Source organism: Neohortaea acidophila (assembly GCF_010093505.1).
Source record: "Neohortaea acidophila strain CBS 113389 unplaced genomic scaffold BDY17scaffold_1, whole genome shotgun sequence".
Lineage (NCBI taxonomy): Eukaryota > Fungi > Ascomycota > Dothideomycetes > Mycosphaerellales > Teratosphaeriaceae > Neohortaea > Neohortaea acidophila.
In genome coordinates this window covers 1,959,964-1,978,730 of record NW_022985510.1, presented here as the reverse complement: position 1 = coordinate 1,978,730, position 18,767 = coordinate 1,959,964, and the positions used below count along the sequence as shown (strand labels likewise).

Below are 18,767 nucleotides of genomic sequence, written 5' to 3'. Positions count from 1 at the left end.
GCAGGACGCTCGCCTCCTGCGCCGATCGGTGTGGCGCGTGGCAAGGCCATGGGTCGGGAGAGGGGGGGGCAAGAAGGGCGAACATACCTGGGCCAGCACGGGGACGCGTTGCGTGTGTCGTCTTTTGCGAGTCTTACTCAGCAGCAGCGTTACCCTACCTTATGTACGGCGCGCGGGTAGTGTGGGTAACGGCGGGAGGAAAAAGGGCGGGCAGACAGAGGTCATGGGCAGGCAAGCTCGTCACCACTGCAGGCCCGAGGCCCGCCGCTCGCTAGTCCGCACGGACCCGCCCGCAATCCAACCAAACCTGGAAACGATTCTTTCCTCTTTCGGCGTGTGCCTGCTGCCGAAGAGATGATTACAAATCTCCCGCCCGCGCTCTGCTGCTGACTCCATGTCCATCTCCTGCCACAATGCAGCAGCAGCACCGTCTATTCTTGTCACCTATACGCTTTTCGTATTGATAATAATGGCTAGTCTGGCTGATCACTTAGCTAACACCTGCCTAATCAAACGCTGCCGAGGCTGCCCAGGAAAGGCACCCGTTTACATGGACCTTTCCACGCACAACCATCCTCTCGTGACGCGTGGACTGAGCATGTCGCGTGCCGACATGTCTCATCAAGACGCTGTGTCATGTGCGTTGCCACGAGACCACAATCTCCATGTTTTCCAATGCTTGACAATCATATCCAGCTCGATTGGATTTGCCATCATCGCCACCAGCCCGGCTTCCATCCCCATCCGTCTTCCACGCCCAATCGTCGTCCACGAGCGTGCCAGGATTCCCAGCCATGCTACGGTAGCTTCCAATCTCTCTGTGTCTGGATTTCGGTGTAACCAGGCGGCCATCGAGGGCGATCACACGCGACATCACGTTGGCACCATCCAGCCTCGAGTCCAACTTGCATGCGGGCGGGGAGGTGGGCACGATGATCCCCCCCGGGCATTTACCGTCTTAGGACGTGTTCGCCGCTGCGCGTATATCCATCATCCATCGTTATTCTTAGCGGCCAATGACGGATTCCAGGCGGCACGGATCATGCGTGCCGTGGATCGCAATACTATCCTTCTCCAGTGTTGACGCGGGACTCTTGGGTGACAGCAGCAGGTCACACCTGACGATGCGTAAGCTTGACACATGCGTGCAAAGCCTTGCTCAGTGACGCGCTCTCTTTCCTTGCTCCTCATTCACCGTGTTGGGCCATGTGCGAATCGACTTTGGCCATTGTAGATTTGGTGGCAAACTCATCAAAGCCGCCAGCCTCATCTGACCAGCAAATGAAATCGGTGGCGAACCATCATGGCCGGCGATGCATCGGATTCCAATCGTGCCAAACGCTCCAACACCATATTTGATAAATCTGTGGCGGGAGCTTGGAAACGCGGCATCAATGCTGTGTATTGACCTACCTAGCATTTCTCTCACTCGCTGTATGGGGCTCACGCAGCGCGCGGCGTATACTCCTCTCTCAACACCCACTTTCCCCGACCCCTCCCTCCCTTCTCCAACACCGCAATCGTCTTCAACATCTCCTTAAACTCCGCCGTCCTCTGCTCGGTCTTGCAAAAGCGATTGAAGTGATCAATCAACATCTGCGTGTACGCCTGGCCCCCCTGCGCCATCAGGTAGTCGCGGATGAGGACAAGAAAGTCCTTGCCCTTTGGCTGCTGCTCGCGTTCGCGCCGGGAGAGCGGAGTGTTGGACCTGCTGGATGAGGCAGTGGGAGAGGAGACCACACCCATCTGGCGTGCTTGCAAGTTCGCCAGGACAGATGCGGAAGATGGACCGCCTCGAGCACTGCCACCTCGAGCGCCCCCTCGGCCGCCACGGCGAGACCCCGGCGCCATGTCATCCGGTCGCCCCGCGACGCCGAACTCGCCAGTCCACGTCGGCACGCCGGCGGGGATGGTGCGCGCGATCTCGCCCGCCCGCTGCAGCTCTGCCGCAGCCTGACGAGCGACCTTTCTCGCCTCACGCGCAATCATTTCGGGATCCGCGCGAACCGCCTTTCGACCGTTGATGATTGCATCGTGCTCAAGAGCGCTGTGTACCCCAGATCGGGCAAAGATGGAGGATAGCATACGGTCGTCTTTGCCCGACGCCGGGTCATCTGTCCCGGCATCGCCACTGGCTGCCATATCCTCGCCGCGATACCTTTCTTGCCGGGATACACCCGTAATGTCCCCAACGTGCTGGCCGTTCTCATCTTCTGGTGGTGTTGGTAGGCCTTGCTCCTGCATGTTGGCTCTTGGGGCAGCGAGATTGACCTCTGTGCCTTTGAAGATATTACTGGTCTCGGTCTGCCCGCCCTCCAGAGTGTCGCCAAGCGTGAACAAATCGTGCAGATCCCTCAGCTGAAACGTCTGCCGCTGTTTTGGATCGCGCAGGATCTTATTTGTGAGGAATTGCTTGAAGATTTGTCGGTGATAGATCTTCTCCTCGATTGTCCCGGCGGTCATCAGCCGATAGATTTCCACCTCTCGCTTTTGACCCAATCGCCATGCTCGCTCCCTTGCTTGCATATCCGTGGAGGGATTCCAATCCGGGTCGTATATGATGACGCGATCCGCCCCAGTAAGATTGACGCCCAATCCACCGACTTTGGTGGTGAGCAGGAAAACATGGATATCGGGGTCGCGGTTGAATTCGTCAACCAGATCCTGCCGGTCCTTGATGGACGTGTTGCCATCCATGCGTCGGTATTTGAAGCCATCCATCTCTCGCACGAACTTCTCGAGGATGTCCAGCATGATCCGATGCTGAGCAAACAGCAACGTCTTATGGCCGTGCTTCTTCCAAATCTCCAGCAACGCCTTGACAACCTGCATCTTGCCCGATTTGCTGCCCATGCCGTACGCATAACCGGCCTTCTTCGACAGAGTTTTGTGCTCCACCAGGTCGGGATGGTTACAGATCTTGCGTAAGATGTCCACGCCATAGAGCGCTTGCCGCTTGCCGGCGAGGATGCTTTTCATGTCTTCGCTCTCGAGAAACCACTCGTAGGCGTCGTGCTGTAGTTTGGTCAGCCTGCAGAAGAGTACGCGCTCGCTCTTCTTGGGCAAGTCTGCAGCAACGTCCACTTTGAATCGCTGCAGAAGATATGGGCTAATCGTGTCTTTTAACGTCTCGGCGCACTTCATTGCCGTCTCCACTTGAAGGTTCGAGGCGTTTGCATACCCGCCCTGCTTGATCGGGATCTCGAATTGGTTGCGAAAATTGACCAACGTGCCGAGGCGCATGGGGAAGATGAAGTCAAACAGACTCCACAGTTCTTGCAGGTTGTTCTGCATCGGCGTCCCGGAAAGGATGACGCGATTGTGCGTTCGGAGCTCTTTGCAGTAGATGGTGATGGCGGTGTTGGGGTTCCGGATCTTGTGGCCCTCATCGAGAACTGCGTACTCCCAATCTACCGGTATGAGGAGCTCGGCATATGTTTGCAGGCCGGAGTAGGTGGTGACCAGAACATGTCCGTCGTGGAGGACTTTGTCGATGATGCGCTTCGCTGATTTGTGTCCCTTACTCAAGGTCTTACCACGGCTATACCCGGTCATCTCAAGATCATCTTCGATCCTGGCCTCCCTTTTCATGTCGAACATCCCGCTTCCAGAAGAATGCAATATGGACACTCGAAGCGGAGGCCACCAACGATGAAACTCGTTGACCCATTGCTTCATGACCGTCGCGGGGCAAACCACAACGATCGGTTTGGTAAGCTTGTCGGAGTAGTGCAGGCCAGCGAGGAACGAAATGATCTGAATTGTTTTGCCCAAGCCCATCTCATCGCCGATGATGCCGCCAACTTGTTGCGAGTATAGCTCCCACAGCCACTTTACCCCAGTCTTTTGGTAGTCGAAGAGCGATGGATAGATATCTCCCGGGATGCGGAAGCCACCTTCGAACTCGGTGTCCGTTCGACTGGGATGGGGTAGATGCCACTCTTTCTGCGTCCCGTCGCGCTCGTTGATCACATCCCCGTCTTCGTGTTCGGCTTCTTGCGGACCATTGGGTGCCTGGAGCTGTTGAAACTTCGATCTTGCGGCACCGCGTCTTCGCACCCAGCTGTTGAGACGTGCTTGATACACTTGTTCATTGCCATCATCTACGCCTGCTAGGTCTTCTTGGTCGTCTGCATCGTCATCCTCATCATCTGCCGAAGGTCTGATCATCACCCTGCTTTTGCCCCTGCGTTTGATACCCGGCGTAGTTGCGAGTGTGGGCTCCAAATCACTGTCTGCGTCGTCATCAACAGACTCATCAATCCCGGCGGCGTCAGCTTGATCTTCGCCTGAGACATACGCATCCGAGCCATCGGAGGGCGCGTTGGGCTCGTCGGACAGCGCGCGAATGGATCTTCGTGTCTGCAGTCGTCGCCGCTTCGCAGGCCTACCAGAAACATATTCTTCCTCCTGCAGCCTTCGCGCAAGCTCGGCGTCACCATCAGTATCTCCGGCCACGCTGGTGGTAGCAGAATCGGACTGGTCAAAACCGGGCGCACGAAGATTTCGATGCGAGATCGGACCTTCTCGTGTCGCCGACTGCTCGCTCGCCCCATCTTGCTTCTGTTCTTCGACTTCTCCACCCTCCTCTTCTTCTGCATCCAACAGCACGTCTCCTAGGCTGGATGAAGTCTTCAACAGTTGTCTGCCCATCTTGGAGAATGGGGTGATCTTGCCGGTCCGGATGAGAAATTCCCGCTGACTCTCGCCGGGCATTCGTTTGTTCGCGGCATCTTCATCCGCGGCAGCGTCTCCATCGTGACCGCCGGCCGCTGCATGTCGCTCGTTGATACGCTTCTGTATCTGCTCGAGGTCGGTATCGAGAGTGGCAACCAAAGCATTGTAGTGCTCAATCTCCGCACGATACTTGTTCTTGGTCGCATGGTTGCCGAACTCGGTCAGCTTTTGCTCGAGTCTCCGGATCTGTCCAAGCAAGCGATCCTTATCCGTCTGCGCCTTGCTCAGCCGCTTTTGATCCCGCTCTTCCGCCTGCTCGAGTAGGAGCTTATCGGCCTGCCGCCCAATGTCTCTTTCTAGATCGTCCTGATCGCGCACCCCAGCACCCAAGCCAGCAAGCTGTGTGGCCTCATCGTTGTCGAGGACAGCAGTATCAGAGTCGGTGATTGCCACCGCATTCGCTGTGCGGTGCCCGTCTTCTAGGAGGCCACCTTGAACGCCATCGTCTTCATCTTTCGTGTTCACGCGGTCGATGGGAGTCGCCATGGTGCGTAGAGGAATTTCAAGCGTAGGCCGGCGGCATTATGTACGGCTCGGTGGCGGGATGAGTCAAGATTCACTGGGAGTCTTGTACCTTGAACCCTGGTGGAGCCCACTCTCTTTCAGGCAGCGAAGTGAAAAGGCAGCAGAAGAGCAGCGGTATGGATGGTTTGCGCGGTGCGCAGAAGTGAGGCTCTGTTTCACAGCGCACTCGCTTTGGCCTTCGCGAATCTTCAAACGCCGCACGATAATGACGTTGGAGACGTTCACAGCGCCACATTCACACGTGCTCGGCCCGGGCCGTGCAGATCATCTCGACGGGAAACTTCGTCCTGTACCTTTCGCTGCATGATGTAGTATTGCTCTCACAATGAACCACTATCTATTCTGATGTCACTAACGGCGAGATCAACCCTCTCCAAAAGTCCTGCCCCTTCACCTTGATGCCCAGGAGCTCGTTGTCATTCTCAGTGAACTTCACTCCATACTCAGGATCCAGAATCGACTTGGAGATGATTGGGATGAGAGTGTCGAGGTCGTTGTTTCCCAGGGCTAGACGCTCAATCGCCTTCTCCACCTTGAAAATGGCCCAAACACGCCGAGGCGAAGCTGTGTGGGAGCAGATTTGACGAGACCATGACAGATATGCGCGAGGATGCTATATAGGTCACCGCCGTAGAGGCTCAATGATCTCCTGTCTCTCATCCACCCTCGTACGAGCTCCGTACGAGATGGCAGTATGTCCGGCGTGGTAATCCGGACAGAATGGGGCATTATCAATCAAGGTGCGGTGCATTCCGTGCTGAAGCCAAACAGCTGGTTCCGTTTCCGTTCCCGTTTCCCGTTTCCGGTGTTTGAGTGACGAGAAGGACTGCCATTGGAAGGTGGCTTTCGCCATCTGACAACTGACAATCTCCTGAGGCTGACAGTGGCGAATCGTGGCACTCTGGCAATTGCTACATGAGTGAGAGTTCAACGTTGTGCGCGAGCGCGTAAAGATGCGATCGGGTGCGGGCCGAGCCGAAGACTCCGATCACGAATGACGTGCGGACAAACAGCTCGCTGCTTTCAATACAGTAGTCTTTAGCATCTCGGAAACACGACTGCAGCGGTCTTACCTTCTCTTCCCACAGCGTGTGGTCAGGTTCATCAACATGGACGACTAGCTGCTACCTTGAATCAGTACGATCTCTCAAAGGACGATGGAGAGTCTGCCGCGGCGCCAGCCTTCTCAAAGGCGCTCGTCTCCCGAACAGACCTCCCCCAACCAAGCCTCCACTCACGCCTCCACGTTCCCCGCGCACACTCGTTCGGAAGACACGCAGCCGCTATTTTCCAATGGCATACAGCAAGAGCGGGACGCTGAGCAACAGCAACAAGAGGAACACGCACAACCTCCAGCCGTTGACAAAGATGCCGACCCGACGGTCAAGAAATGTTGGATATGTTTCGCAGATTCCACCGAGGACGAGGCTGACACGTCGCCATGGCGAGATCCGTGCCCTTGTGCGCTTGTCGCCCACGAAGAATGCCTCCTGGATTGGATAGCCGACCTGGAGGCGCCGAACAATCGGGGTGCACAGCGCGGCATGGCTTCCCCCAAGATCGAGTGTCCACAGTGTAAGAGCGAGATTCGACTGGCAAGACCGCGAGACTACGTGGTGGACGGGGTGAGGGTCCTGACAAGACTCGGCGCAAAGGTCACCACGCCCGGCGCTCTCGCTGTGTTGGGCAGCATGTTCTACAACAGCAGCATGCTGTTCGGCATCCATTCCACGTACGCCGTCTTTGGGGCGGAAGATGGCTTTCGCATCCTCTACCCACTCATCTCCTCCACCACCCGTCTGCCACTCGAATTCGACAACGCTACAGCGCGCGAACTTGGAGACCACATTCTAGCCGTCACCGCAGACCATCTAGCGCACTGGCGTCTCTTCATCGGCCTGCCGCTCATCTTTCCCGTGCTCACTCTCTCACGAACGACGCTGGCCGACTCCATCCTGCCCGTACTACCAATCCTTTTCTTCGCCACCCAGACTCCCACCCCTCAAGACTCAATAGAGTTCGGCCAGTGGCCGCCCTCGGCAAGCTTGGCCTTTGCCCTGCTGCCCTACCTTCGCGCGGCCTACAACGCGTACTATGAGAGGGTGTGGGCCGACAAGGAAAGGAAGTGGCTGAAGGAGATTCAGCCTCGTGTGCGAGAAGGAGAGGCAGAGGGGCTGGCGAACGCCGACCCGGATCTGGAGAACGCCGGGGGTGAAGATGGAAATATCTTTGAAGTGAGGATCGATGGGGGCATATGGGAAGATTGGGAGGAGGACTCTGATGACGAAGACGATGCGCAGCGGAGGGTGGCAGGTGGTGCTAACGAGGCTCCTCCAATACAGGTTCGTGGAGACGAGGGCCTGCCGCGAGCCCCCGAACCAGCAGTACAGGCAAACCCTCCACTTAATGCACCGCAGGATGGCGAGCCAGGTCTCGAAGCCCCAAACGCAGACGGCGCCGGCCCAGCCGCACAGGCGGAGCACCATCACCACGTGGCCGGGGCGGAACGACGCCTCTCCTTCTCCCCGACGGCGGTAGCAGAAACGGTGCTCGGCGCCATCGCCTTCCCCACCATCGCCGGCATTTCAGGGGAACTCCTTAGGCTTGCTCTCCCCCGCTCATGGACCACGGCCGCGCTCGGCGGGCCACGAGGAAGGATGGTGAGCAAAGGCTTGCTGCAACAGAAGTGGGGCAGAAGCTTGATTGGCGGGTGTTTGTTCGTGGTGCTGAAGGATTGCGTTACCCTCTACGTGAAATGGAAGATGGCGCAACTGCATCGGCAGAGAAGGGTGGTAGACTACCAGGGAAAGAGGACGAGGGAAGCAGACCCACCAGCGGCTTCGGCGTGATAGAATGTCTTTGTTCAGCATCTTGACGTAAGCGTGGCGTTGGGAATGAGAGGCTCTGGGGAAGGTCTTGCTAGACGTTGTTACGATAGGGATCGCGTTTGAAGCAATCCCTGCTCGCTGAAGCGAATCACTTCCGCTGATGGCGCGGAGGTTAGCCTCTTTGCATGTGCGTTTTGTCATCTTAATGAATATTCCAATGACCCCGGAGGTGTGCATGTTCTCCTAAACTCCGTGAATTCGTCATCGACGTTGAGACAAGGTTGTGGAGAGGCTGCACGGCCGTCCCGGCAGTTTGCGACCTCTACGCTTCCTCCGTTACCATTCATTGCCAATCGTATCCTAAACACATTTCTTTCGCTTGACTGAATAATCGCCAGCATGGAAGAGACAGACCCAAAGAAGCTGTTCAGCGTGGAGGGGATGGTGGTGGTCATCACTGGCGGTGGCACGGGTGAGAGTTCACTTCAAGTCCCTCAGCTACAAGCGTTGAACTGACGGCGAGTAATGCACAGGCATTGGGTTGATGATGACAAAGGCGTTTGCCCATAACGGCGCTGCAAAAGTATACATCATTGGCAGACGCAAGGAGAAGCTCGACGAGGCCGCCAAACTCTCGCCCAACATCATCCCCATTGTGGGCGATGTTACGTCCAAAGAGTCCTTGCTGCAAGCAGCAGACCAGATCCAAAAGGATGCCGGCTTCATCAACCTGCTCTGCTGCAACTCGGGCAATATGCCGCCGCCCGTCGGCCTCGACCCGACCAAGGTGTCGCTGCAGGAGTACCGCAAGAAGGCCCTCGAGCAGAAGACGGAGGATTGGGTGGACGGCTTTGCCATCAATTCCGTCTCTGTTCCATTCACCACCTTTGCATTTCTCGAGCTTCTCGATGCCGGCAACAAGAAGGGCAATGCGCCCGGGAGAATGAGCCAGGTGGTTGTCACGAGCTCCATTGCTGGTGCGTATCCCCGCGTGCATACACATCCCGTGGTTGGACTAACATACTCATTCAGGCTATCTACGTGTACCGAAGAATTTTGGCTGTTATCCGGCTACGAAGGTGGGTGATGCAAGAAGTACGTTGGAGCCTAACATATGGCATACTGACAATGAGTCCAGGCTGCGACAACACACCTGATCAAACACCTGTCGGGCGTCCTGGCTTCGTACAACATCCGGGTGAACGGGATAGCACCTGGCTTGTTTCCTTCCGAGCTGGCGGCGGGACTGATTGCCCAGGGCGGTGATACTGGCAAGGATCCTACAGAGGACGGGGCGTATGAGACGAGCTTCATCCCTGGACAGCGCCTGGGCAGGACGGGCGATATGGCGGGTGCGCTGATCTACTTGGCATCGGCTGCTGGTGCATATATCAATGGCAACATCCAGGTCATGGATGGTGGTCGCATAGGCATTTTGAACGGCACCTATTGAGCATCTGAGCGATGCCTGAGAATTAGACAGATTTGATTGGCATCCCGACTGCATAATGTGCAGTCACAGCAAAACACACGCAACACATTGGGATCCATCTTCGCCGCTACATCCAAATAATATTCTTCAGCCCATTCGAGTTGTACGGGAAATATTTGTGACGCACCCCGTGTTGTTCAACTTCCTCTTTGGGAGCATTGACTCAAGACTTTTCTCCACCGTATGACTCTTCATCCGATCCGAATAGAAAAGTCCAAGGCCTTGCACATGAACGTATTCGAACTCGTAGCAACATACATTGATTGAGCCAACCCGCAGATTCGTCCAACATGGGTTTCAAGATTTTGCCGTTGGAAGAGCAGGACATTCCACAGTTCGTTCGCATCGAACTGGAAGCCTTCCGATCTCATCCAAGAATCCCGATGGCAAGTGCAGCGTCAGATTATCCCACCACGACCACGTACCTGACACCGATTCACCATTCTAGCTATGGCCGAGAGGCTACACAGAAGATCTCTACGCCTTCTATGAATCAGAGAAACGGGAAAGCCTGCGCGATGCGAATAACCGTATCCTCAAAGCGGTGGACGAGGACACTGGCGAGATGACCGCCGTGTCGGAGTGGTCCTTCGCTCTCGACCCGGTGGCAGCACACAACCACAAACCCGTCGATCCCAGCGGTGGACCTCCGGCAGGCTGGCCTATCGATGGCAATTGGGAGCTTCGACGGTTCTTCAGCCTCAATCTGCAGAAGTGGAAGAAGGAATGGCTGGCGGGAAAGCCGTACATTAGTATGCTAGTACTATACACTACTCTGACAAGCTTGGTGAAGCTGATCGCATGGCAGAACTCGACTTTCTCGTCACAAATCCCGACTTCCATCGACGAGGCGCAGGGAGTCGACTGTTGAGCTGGGGCGTTGAGCAAGCGGACAAGCACGGAGTGTTGATGTGCCTGGAAGCGACTCCGACCGGCCTGGCTTTGTACAAGCGTTTTGGCTTCGTCGAAAAGGACGTCATCATGGCTGATATGCAGCAATTCGGATGGACTCAACCGTATGATCCTGAATCAGCCAAGCGGGTCTGGATGATCCGCCAGCCGCAAAATCGAGACTGAGGCTGCTTCGAGGATTCGAACTGCTTTCGCTCAATGTTACAGAGCCCATTCCAACCAACAACTCCTTCTAGCTTGCCGTCCAGGAAGCTGGGACAGTCGAGTCCGAAGATTCCATCCGCAATGCACCGCTGTAATCTTCGACAAAATCGCTTCGCTGCGCTCGCTCATCGCCGAGGTGGTACTTGGCTAGAGTCTGATGCAACTCCTCTCGAACGTCTCCAGCCGTCATTTGCAAAGCGTACAAGCGTCTGCTTGCCCAAGTGGTCACCTCACTGACCGCACTATTGATGTTGTCCCGAGATTTCCCTCCCGATCGTGAGCGTTGCTCAAGATCTCCCAAAGCCTTGTCAAGGACGATGCGGATTGTCATGATATCGCATCCCACTCCGCCGTAAATGACGATTGGCTGGCCGAATTGTCCGGGGAATTTGAGTGCCCTTCTAGCACGCGGTGCACGATCAAAGCTTGCCGATCGAAAACGGGGCATGTGAAGCTCCCCAAGCTCGTGCTTAGGCTGTCTCTTTCCCATCTGCAACAAGCGATCCCCTTCTGAAGGTCCCAGTAAGTCGAGTAGTCGCTGGCCCGCACTGCTTCCATACGCGTGGACTATCCCTTCGAGCACCACGTTGAACACTTCGGCATTGAGGTCTATCGTGTGTACACCACCGAGATGCTGCAAGCCCCTGCAGTAATCCGCCCAGCCTCGACCTTGTAACGAGAGGATGGCAAGGAGCATGGTGATCGCGCCTTGTCCGCGCCGCGGTCCGGGGACTGTCTTTCGAAGTTTGCCGATTTTGCCGTACTCGCCCGTGACCATGCCGGACAGAATCTGTTTGGCTCGGTCCAGGTTTTGCTGAGCATCTTCCTTTCCGTGCTCAGCATCGGCGGCGTGAATCAGCATGACCCGGATCACATGTGCCAGATTGATAATGCTCCAACGCGTGTGCAAGGACTCGTTCAGATGCCTCAAGGTCCGCTCTGCGGCATCCCAGCGCTGCAAATTGAGTTGACTCACAAGCAGAGACCGTAGCACGCCGCCTGGCGGAGTCCATTCATCTTTTGCTGCATGCTTGCTTGAAGCACTGGTGAGCAATGCCAACAGCTTGCCGTCTTTCGTTTCGGTGGCTAATCGTACCAAAGCAGGCAGGATTGCCGGGTGTCCATAGTGATGTGGCGGCAGGAGCGGTCCGTCAACCTCATCGCTGTAGACAAGCCACTGGGCGAGACTGTAGGACCTGGCATCAAGAACGAGTTCCATGAGCGACCCGAGGATGATAGGGGGAATCTGAAGGGTGAACATTGGATATTCGATTCCCGGAAAATTGCTGGTAAAGGTGTCCGCAGGGGGCGCGTCAAAATCGTTCTGCTGCCCACTGGCGCGCTGGAAGAAGTCAACAATCGCGCGATACTTGTTCTTGTCGGCTAGATCCTGAAGGCGATGAATGAACCTTGTCGCCGCTCTGATATCCCCGTGTTTAATCCGCGATTGAAGAGCCCGGTGAAAGAGCCCAAGGGCCGCAGCGCTTCCATCGAGGACGTAGGCTGGCAAATTTTCTAAGCTCTGCGGGCGAAGCTCTTCCCCGAGACTGGGAGATAGGTTGATCAATATCTCCAAGTTGTGACTCTGATTGACGATCGTCTCCTGTGCGTCGAAGTAGCGGAGAATGACGGCGTCCCATGATCCCGATTGAAGACCCAGGTTCGAACGTACCAGGAAGTCTCGGAGTGTAGTGAGGTGGCGGAGAACGTCTTTCGGGGGCACGCCTCTCTCGCCGACTCCTTGACGCACGGTGATCAGCAAGGCGTGCACATAAGCGTCTACAACTTCGCTGCTGACGGTCTTGTGGACTGTATGACTTGAGTCTTGCAGCCGATCAGGTGTCTTCAAGGCCTTGCCTGTGTTCGACACGTACTCAAGCTCCTCCCGACCCTGGCCATGCCCCGCTGCGTCAATGAGCGAGCTCCACGATACCGGCCTCCACTCTTGAGCACCAGGCTCCCGGTGGAGAGCCAGTAATATAGCAGCACCCTCTGCAATCCAGCCGCCGCGCAGGCAAGCCCAAAGAATGAGCTCAAGCCAAACCTCAGTCCGTGGGGCAGCTGCATCTTTGCGGTACACGATGCCGGGTGTGTCCGGCTGGAGAGACACGTGCTGACCATCGCTTGCGAGAGCCGCGTCGGCGACCAGCTTCTCACGACCCCTCCAGGCAGCATCGGACAGCGAGGTTAGGATCCGCGACGAAAGGAGATTGAGCATTGGAGGCTGCTGTAAGACTGTTGGATCGGAAGAAGGCCGCTGACGATAGATTGACTCCGGGACAATTTCCATGTGATGTAGATATGCAATGATCTCCAGGATTTCGGGTCTCATTTCGCCATCTGCGCACGCGATGGTCATCATTCCCAGACTTCTCCAGATTGATCCGACTATGTCGTGCCTTAACAACTTATCTCGGCCGAGGTTCTCAGGTACCAAACCCCCGGTGAGCTCGTCCAGCGACTGTCGGGTGCGCGGCGCCGAGACGAGGGCCAGTGCTGAGGCTGAATCGGCGGTCATGTCGTCGAGTGACGCTTCGGCCGTGGACTGGCACAAGACCGACTCAAGACGAGGAGGGGTCGATAGTGGCGGTGCAAACTCCTCAATGAGATGTTTGACCAACCAGATGACAGTCTGCCACCGATTTTCAATCATGCCCAAGTGAAAGAGGAGATCGACTTTCTCGCCGGCCGCAGCCTCCTTTTGCGATTCCAGAATAATGCGAGCAATCTCGTGGGAGTCAACTGTACTGCGATGTCCAGTCTGTTTGCCGCCTGGTAGAGGGGGCGGCAGTTGGTGGTTCAAAAGGCGGAGCCATGAGGCCAGACCGTGTGGCTCGACACCACCGGTTGATGGGGTGGAAGGCCAGATCTTCGTGGAGCTGGAATAGTCACAGCTCCGAGTCGCCGCGTCACCAGCATGAGGGAAGTGTCGAACCACGGGGGCCAGCGGGCTAAGAAGTGGGCATGGCCGGATGGTGGCAGCGCGGAACGCTCGTTGCAGCGCGCTCTGCCATCTCCGCCGCTGCAGACATGGTCGCATGAAGTCTCCTTACCATTTCACGCGACGTGGCAGAGCAAAGAGAGAGAGTGGTCGAGAACGGAGGCAAATCGCCAAAAAGTCATGAGGTAAGTGATGTCGACGCTAAAGTGAGGTGAAGCGGGAAAAAAGTGTGGCGTTGCGCCGAAGCGTGTGGCGTTCGCGATTTGCTGCCTGACGCTGAGTCGCGTTCGTGAATGGATTGGCTTGCTGCCTTAACCTCACATACACTCACTCTACTTCACCCATCCTTCCCTCTAACAACCCTGCCACCCTCTCTCGCACTTTGTCCTCGCCCGCTTTGCAATCTCTCCTTCTACACTCTTTTCTAATTGCAGCTTTCAGCTCACTTTCGACCGAGATCCGGCCTCGCAGCAAGCCTTGATTGACGTCAAACGCTCTCAGCATGTCGTACCGCGTCGGTAAGCAATCATTCAGCAGCAACGTTCGTTCGCCATGACCCACAGTCAGCGTTCTGATCCCATACCAATGCAGAGATCTCTCAAGGTGGCCGTGCTGGCTGCTCAGCTACCCACTGCAAAAAGGAAGGAATCAAAATCCAGAAAGGCGAGATTCGGCAAGGCACTCAAGTCACCATCCAAGGAAACACGACGATGAAATGGAGACACTGGTAAGCGTTGATACATCTGGCGCCTGAGTATCCACCCCTGACCTCACTGCAGGGGATGCGTCACACCGAAAGTGCTCTCCAACTGGAATGAGACGTCCGAAGGGAATCCTGAGCTCATCGACGGCTTCGAAGAGCTCCCACCCAAGGCGCAGGAGAAAGTCCGGCGCGCCCTCGCCCAAGTGCATGTCGACGATGAGGACTGGAATGGGGTAAGGCTGGACCAGGACGACCTTAACTTCACTTGCTGATCAGCATCTCAGGATGTTGAGGTGAATCGATACAACCCAGACAAGCCCATGCAAGGCATGTTTCTGAAGAAATCGGCGAAACAGAAGAAAGAAGAGGAGGAGGTCTGTTATCACTCCCCCCCTAACATCGTGTTCGCTGTCGCTGACTTCGATCAGTTGGAGAATGCGAGTGATGAAGACCCTCTGACGGAAATCGAAGACCCTCCGACCGAATCGTCTCCCGCCAAGAAGCAGGCGACAAAGAAGCGTGCTCGCGCCATCAAGGAGGAAGACGGACAAGAGGCCGAGCCAGCTCCGAAGAGGGGCAGAGGAAGGGCGAAAGCGAAGACCGAGGACGTTGTCAAGGAAGAGGGCGGAAGTGAGGAGGAGGCCGAAGCGGCGCCAAAGCGGAAGACTAAGGGACGCACGAAAGTGAAGAACGAGGATGCCAACGACTCCGACCAAGAGGCGCTGCCGGCGAAGAGGGGCAAGAAGTCGAAGCGTTCGACCGCCATCCTTGACGACTCCGAGACCGCTTCCGCTTCTTCTCCGGCTGCGAGAAGGGCGAGCAACAGGAAGCCGAAGCCAGAAGCTGCCGTCGAACCCGATCTTTACGATGTGCCTGATGCGGAGGAAGCGCCAGCGATGACCAAGAAGGGCAAGAAGGGGAAGAAAGTCGCCAACCAAACCGCGAACAACGACAACGCGACGGAGAACACCATTCCCGATGCCAAACCGCAAAAGCGCAAGGGCAGGAAGGCTGCGGCCACGAAGGACGACTGAGCCTTGACCGTTCTCGATCAAAGGAACGCCAAAGAGGCGCCTCAGTACAGTGCCTGCATCATTACCACACGTTGATGGACAGTGGACGTCTCGCTGCTGAGAAACATTCATAGCAAGGCAGTTGTCGTGCATTTACATAGCTGTCCCCACCCACAGAGATACCCGGCGCAAGCCAAAACCACAGTCGCGTTCATATGCCATTACCGAGATAAACGCTCTATCCCACGGTGCCTCCGAAATCTTTGCCCTGCGCCCCCATCATTGACCCCATGGCCCATTCGCCGTCCTCTCGCTTCCAAGAATCTTCATTCGGCCAATGCGGGTTCTTTACAAGGACCTCCTTGCCCTGCTTCGGATCAAAGGCGAATACGTATGGACCCGAGTCCGAAATGGACGACTTCCTCGTCTTCTCCTCGCCTTTATCATGATGATGGTGGTGTGTCATTTTGGAGAGCCAGCTTCTCCGCTTCCCGTCAGTGTTGGATTCGGTCCCAGCTGCGTCGTGGACAAGGGGGGCGGTGGAGTCGTTGTCTTTGGTCGAGTTGGCAACGTTGCTCTGGTATGCCGACGCGTCCTGCTGCTGGGCGTGGGAAGACATATTCGGGTCAGGTGGGAGGTGTTGATATGGATGCGAAGCAGAGTGATGCAAGGATGCTTGGCAAGGCTACGGATTATATAGACACGCTATACAACACATCGTCGGGATGTATTCATCGCCGGATCGCCGTGTCAGCTAATCACAGTCCACAGATGAGGCACGTGGACGGCACGAAGGGGAATTTCGGGAGCACACAGTTGACAGAGTAGCGCTCGTGACTGGCTTACGTGGATGTGACGCAGAGGCGACGCGGACGCGAGGGAGATCCAGCGCTCAGAAGATAGGCAGCTCGACGGCACATACCTGAACGGGCTAATGACGCAGCGGCAAATCACTAAAAGTCGCGCATCTAAGCTGCATTCAAGCCGAGGCGGTAGGAATACGAAGCTACATGCATTGGGTGGCGTAGCTAACCGGGGAGCGGTTCTGGTTGACTTTCCATTCGCTGGAAGCTCATTGGTTCCGAAGGCGCGACTAGAATCTGACCTTCGAATTGTGCAATTCGTTTACTGCACATCGCGTGCTTGTCTACTGCTGATGTCACCCGTGATTGGTTTACTATTCATCCAACCAATGGAATCCCGGCGCACCACCCAAGGGCCGCTTTCCATCGTGACAGAGCCTTGTCAGCGACAACCGAACTACCGCCTCCGTAAACGGCATTTCAGCAAGCTCAAAGATGCGTACTCAATTGACCTTCCTCAGGCGTCCTACGAAACCCAAGTTCATCGTCTTCCCTATTGCTCTCCTGCCTCCATAGTATGAGTTGGTGAACTGTGCGTTGCACAAATCGTCGCATGCTGTCAGTCTGATTCTTAGCAGAAGACACGAGCCGTCGGTGCCTCCCCTTGTGTACCAGCACGCGTCTTCATCGTTGTCGCGCGGCACTGAATCTTGTCGGCACCTAGCCCAACACTGGTTACATGGCTATTTTTTAAATCTGCACCTCGGTGATTCGTCAGGAGTTAGTATTGACTGCTGGTTGCGGATGATGCGTTCACCAGGCAAAGAACTAATGATCATCTTATTATCTGTGCGGCGAGACCGCCCAATTGTCTCGGAAATACATAATATGATACACGACGTTCGGGGCATTCTCGATTCAAGAAAGTCATTGCATCATCTCGAGAAATGCCGAAGGAATTTGGTCGCTGGTTGCCACCTTGGCCGTTCGCCTCCCGCTAGTCCAATGTAGCTCGACAATCTTTCCATACGAGGGCAGCCATCTACATCGTCTTCTGAGATACACTCAAGTCCCGCCGACGTCGCATCATGGACAATCCATGGGGTGTTTTCAAGTTCCTTGCGCCGCAGCTGCCATCGCTTGCGAACACGGCGATGTGGCATTCGTTGGGCAGGACGCCAACCTCATCCAAATGGGATCTCAGGACCGAGCTCACGGTGTCGGTGCTCCGTAACATGATGACAGGGAATCCCTCGAAACCGAAGCCGATCAGCGCAATCCAAGCGACAACTCTCAAAGATCCGGGTGTCAAAGGACGGACTTGGGTGGCAACTGAGAAGATTTCTGCGCCAAGTTCCGATCAGGAGAGTGTTCGGCAGGCGGTGTTCAAGGCGATAGACGATATGAAGCCATCGGACGCCGACAGTCTGTCTGACACAAAGCCGGATCTGGTCGACGTCGAGGTCGAATGGACGGGATACCGACCCGATGCCGGCAAGGACGAAAGGCCACCCGACATCCCAGAGGCGGAGAAGTACGAGCGATTGATGAGCGAGAAGACCAGGACGAGCGAAACGACAATACTCTACTTCCACGGCGGTGCATACTACCTCTGCGATCCCTCAACACATCGTTTGGCGTGTAGTAGACTCGCCAAAGAGAGCCGGGGGCGAGTGTGCAGTGTGCGATACCGACTCGCACCGCAAACCGCCTTCCCCGGCCAGCTCCTCGATGCTTTGCTCGTCTACTTGAGTCTGCTATACCCGCCAGCAGACTCAATGCACGAGGCCGTACCGGCTAGCAACATCGTCTTCGGGGGTGATAGCGCGGGTGGCAATCTAACATTTGCCTTGCTGCAACTCATATTGCAAATCAACCGCTCCCCTAACAATGCCACGGTCCGATTCCATGGTCAAGATGTCGAGGTACCGCTACCCGCTGGAGCATTTGCCAACTCAGGATGGTTCGACATCAGCCGCTCGATGCCATCGATCGTTGAGAATCTACAATACGACTATCTTCCAGAGCCGCATGACGACGATGCGAGCAAGCTGATCACCAAAGACGCGATCTGGCCTGCACAGCCGCCACGAGGTGACTTGTTCTGCGATCTCAGCCTCCTGAACCATCCCCTCGTCTCTCCCATGGTGGCGGAGAGCTGGGCAAATGCACCCCCGATGTGGCTATCTACGGGGCAGGAGTGCTTGCGAGACGAAATCGCAGTCGTGGCGACCAGGGCAGCATCCCAAGGCGTGAAGGTTGATTTCGAAGAGTACGAGGCGATGCCGCACGTCTTCTCTATGCTCTTGACGTCTCTACCAACAGCAAGCAGTTGCATGAAGAGCTGCGGCGACTTCTGTAGACGGTGTGTTGAAGAACCCGACACGGCGGAGACTCGAGGCACGTACATCTACGCCAAAACAGGGGTAGAAGAGCCGATTGCCCTGGACGAAATCAGCAAGGTCGCTTTCGAAAGAGCTAGAACTTTGGCTAGAGAGGCGAGGGAGCGACGGATGAAGGGTTTCGCAAGTACTCAAAGGTCCGCCACATCGCGGTCGACTCTATAGCCTGAGGCTCTCACACCGAATTGAGGTTTTTGAAGACTGCTA

General features: G+C 56.0%; 9 protein-coding genes across 9 annotated transcripts; 6 read left to right on the top strand and 3 right to left on the bottom strand.

Moving 5' to 3' along the window:
• The first annotated feature begins 302 nt into the window (after window positions 1-302).
• On the top strand, window positions 303-1,264 carry BDY17DRAFT_20404 (uncharacterized protein). Its single transcript, XM_033730129.1, has one exon. The coding sequence runs from the start codon at window positions 395-397 to the stop codon at window positions 1,082-1,084; it is 690 nt and encodes a 229-aa protein (XP_033594466.1). The 5' UTR covers window positions 303-394; the 3' UTR covers window positions 1,085-1,264.
• Window positions 1,265-1,443: 179 nt separating this feature from the next.
• BDY17DRAFT_243809 (SNF2 family N-terminal domain-containing protein) lies at window positions 1,444-5,223 on the bottom strand (the record flags this gene model as incomplete). The annotated part of the gene is made up of 2 exons (XM_033730470.1): window positions 1,444-4,410; window positions 4,459-5,223. The coding sequence occupies 2 exons, from the start codon at window positions 5,221-5,223 to the stop codon at window positions 1,444-1,446; spliced, it is 3,732 nt and encodes a 1,243-aa protein (XP_033594465.1).
• A 1,079-nt stretch (window positions 5,224-6,302) lies between these two features.
• BDY17DRAFT_289900 (uncharacterized protein) lies at window positions 6,303-8,430 on the top strand. Its single transcript, XM_033732418.1, has one exon. The coding sequence runs from the start codon at window positions 6,420-6,422 to the stop codon at window positions 8,109-8,111; it is 1,692 nt and encodes a 563-aa protein (XP_033594464.1). The 5' UTR covers window positions 6,303-6,419; the 3' UTR covers window positions 8,112-8,430.
• A 59-nt stretch (window positions 8,431-8,489) lies between these two features.
• BDY17DRAFT_320406 (uncharacterized protein) lies at window positions 8,490-9,543 on the top strand (the record flags this gene model as incomplete). The annotated part of the gene is made up of 4 exons (XM_033736445.1): window positions 8,490-8,562; window positions 8,624-9,067; window positions 9,123-9,169; window positions 9,229-9,543. 4 exons carry the CDS (start codon window positions 8,490-8,492, stop codon window positions 9,541-9,543), a joined length of 879 nt encoding a protein of 292 aa, XP_033594463.1.
• Window positions 9,544-9,721: 178 nt separating this feature from the next.
• On the top strand, window positions 9,722-10,693 carry BDY17DRAFT_20354 (acyl-CoA N-acyltransferase). The gene is made up of 3 exons (XM_033730128.1): window positions 9,722-9,968; window positions 10,031-10,334; window positions 10,391-10,693. Exons 1-3 carry the CDS (start codon window positions 9,873-9,875, stop codon window positions 10,657-10,659), a joined length of 669 nt encoding a protein of 222 aa, XP_033594462.1. The 5' UTR covers window positions 9,722-9,872; the 3' UTR covers window positions 10,660-10,693.
• A 33-nt stretch (window positions 10,694-10,726) lies between these two features.
• BDY17DRAFT_320404 (uncharacterized protein) lies at window positions 10,727-13,738 on the bottom strand (the record flags this gene model as incomplete). Its single annotated transcript, XM_033736444.1, has 1 exon — window positions 10,727-13,738. One exon carries the CDS (start codon window positions 13,736-13,738, stop codon window positions 10,727-10,729), a length of 3,012 nt encoding a protein of 1,003 aa, XP_033594461.1.
• Window positions 13,739-14,141: 403 nt separating this feature from the next.
• BDY17DRAFT_320403 (uncharacterized protein) lies at window positions 14,142-15,376 on the top strand (the record flags this gene model as incomplete). Its single annotated transcript, XM_033736443.1, has 5 exons — window positions 14,142-14,157; window positions 14,231-14,366; window positions 14,419-14,575; window positions 14,627-14,716; window positions 14,771-15,376. The coding sequence occupies 5 exons, from the start codon at window positions 14,142-14,144 to the stop codon at window positions 15,374-15,376; spliced, it is 1,005 nt and encodes a 334-aa protein (XP_033594460.1).
• A 217-nt stretch (window positions 15,377-15,593) lies between these two features.
• Window positions 15,594-15,974, bottom strand: BDY17DRAFT_320402 (uncharacterized protein; the record flags this gene model as incomplete). Its single annotated transcript, XM_033736442.1, has 1 exon — window positions 15,594-15,974. One exon carries the CDS (start codon window positions 15,972-15,974, stop codon window positions 15,594-15,596), a length of 381 nt encoding a protein of 126 aa, XP_033594459.1.
• A 1,272-nt stretch (window positions 15,975-17,246) lies between these two features.
• Window positions 17,247-18,725, top strand: BDY17DRAFT_243508 (Alpha/Beta hydrolase protein; the record flags this gene model as incomplete). The annotated part of the gene is made up of 1 exon (XM_033730442.1): window positions 17,247-18,725. One exon carries the CDS (start codon window positions 17,247-17,249, stop codon window positions 18,723-18,725), a length of 1,479 nt encoding a protein of 492 aa, XP_033594458.1.
• Window positions 18,726-18,767: the final 42 nt, after the last annotated feature.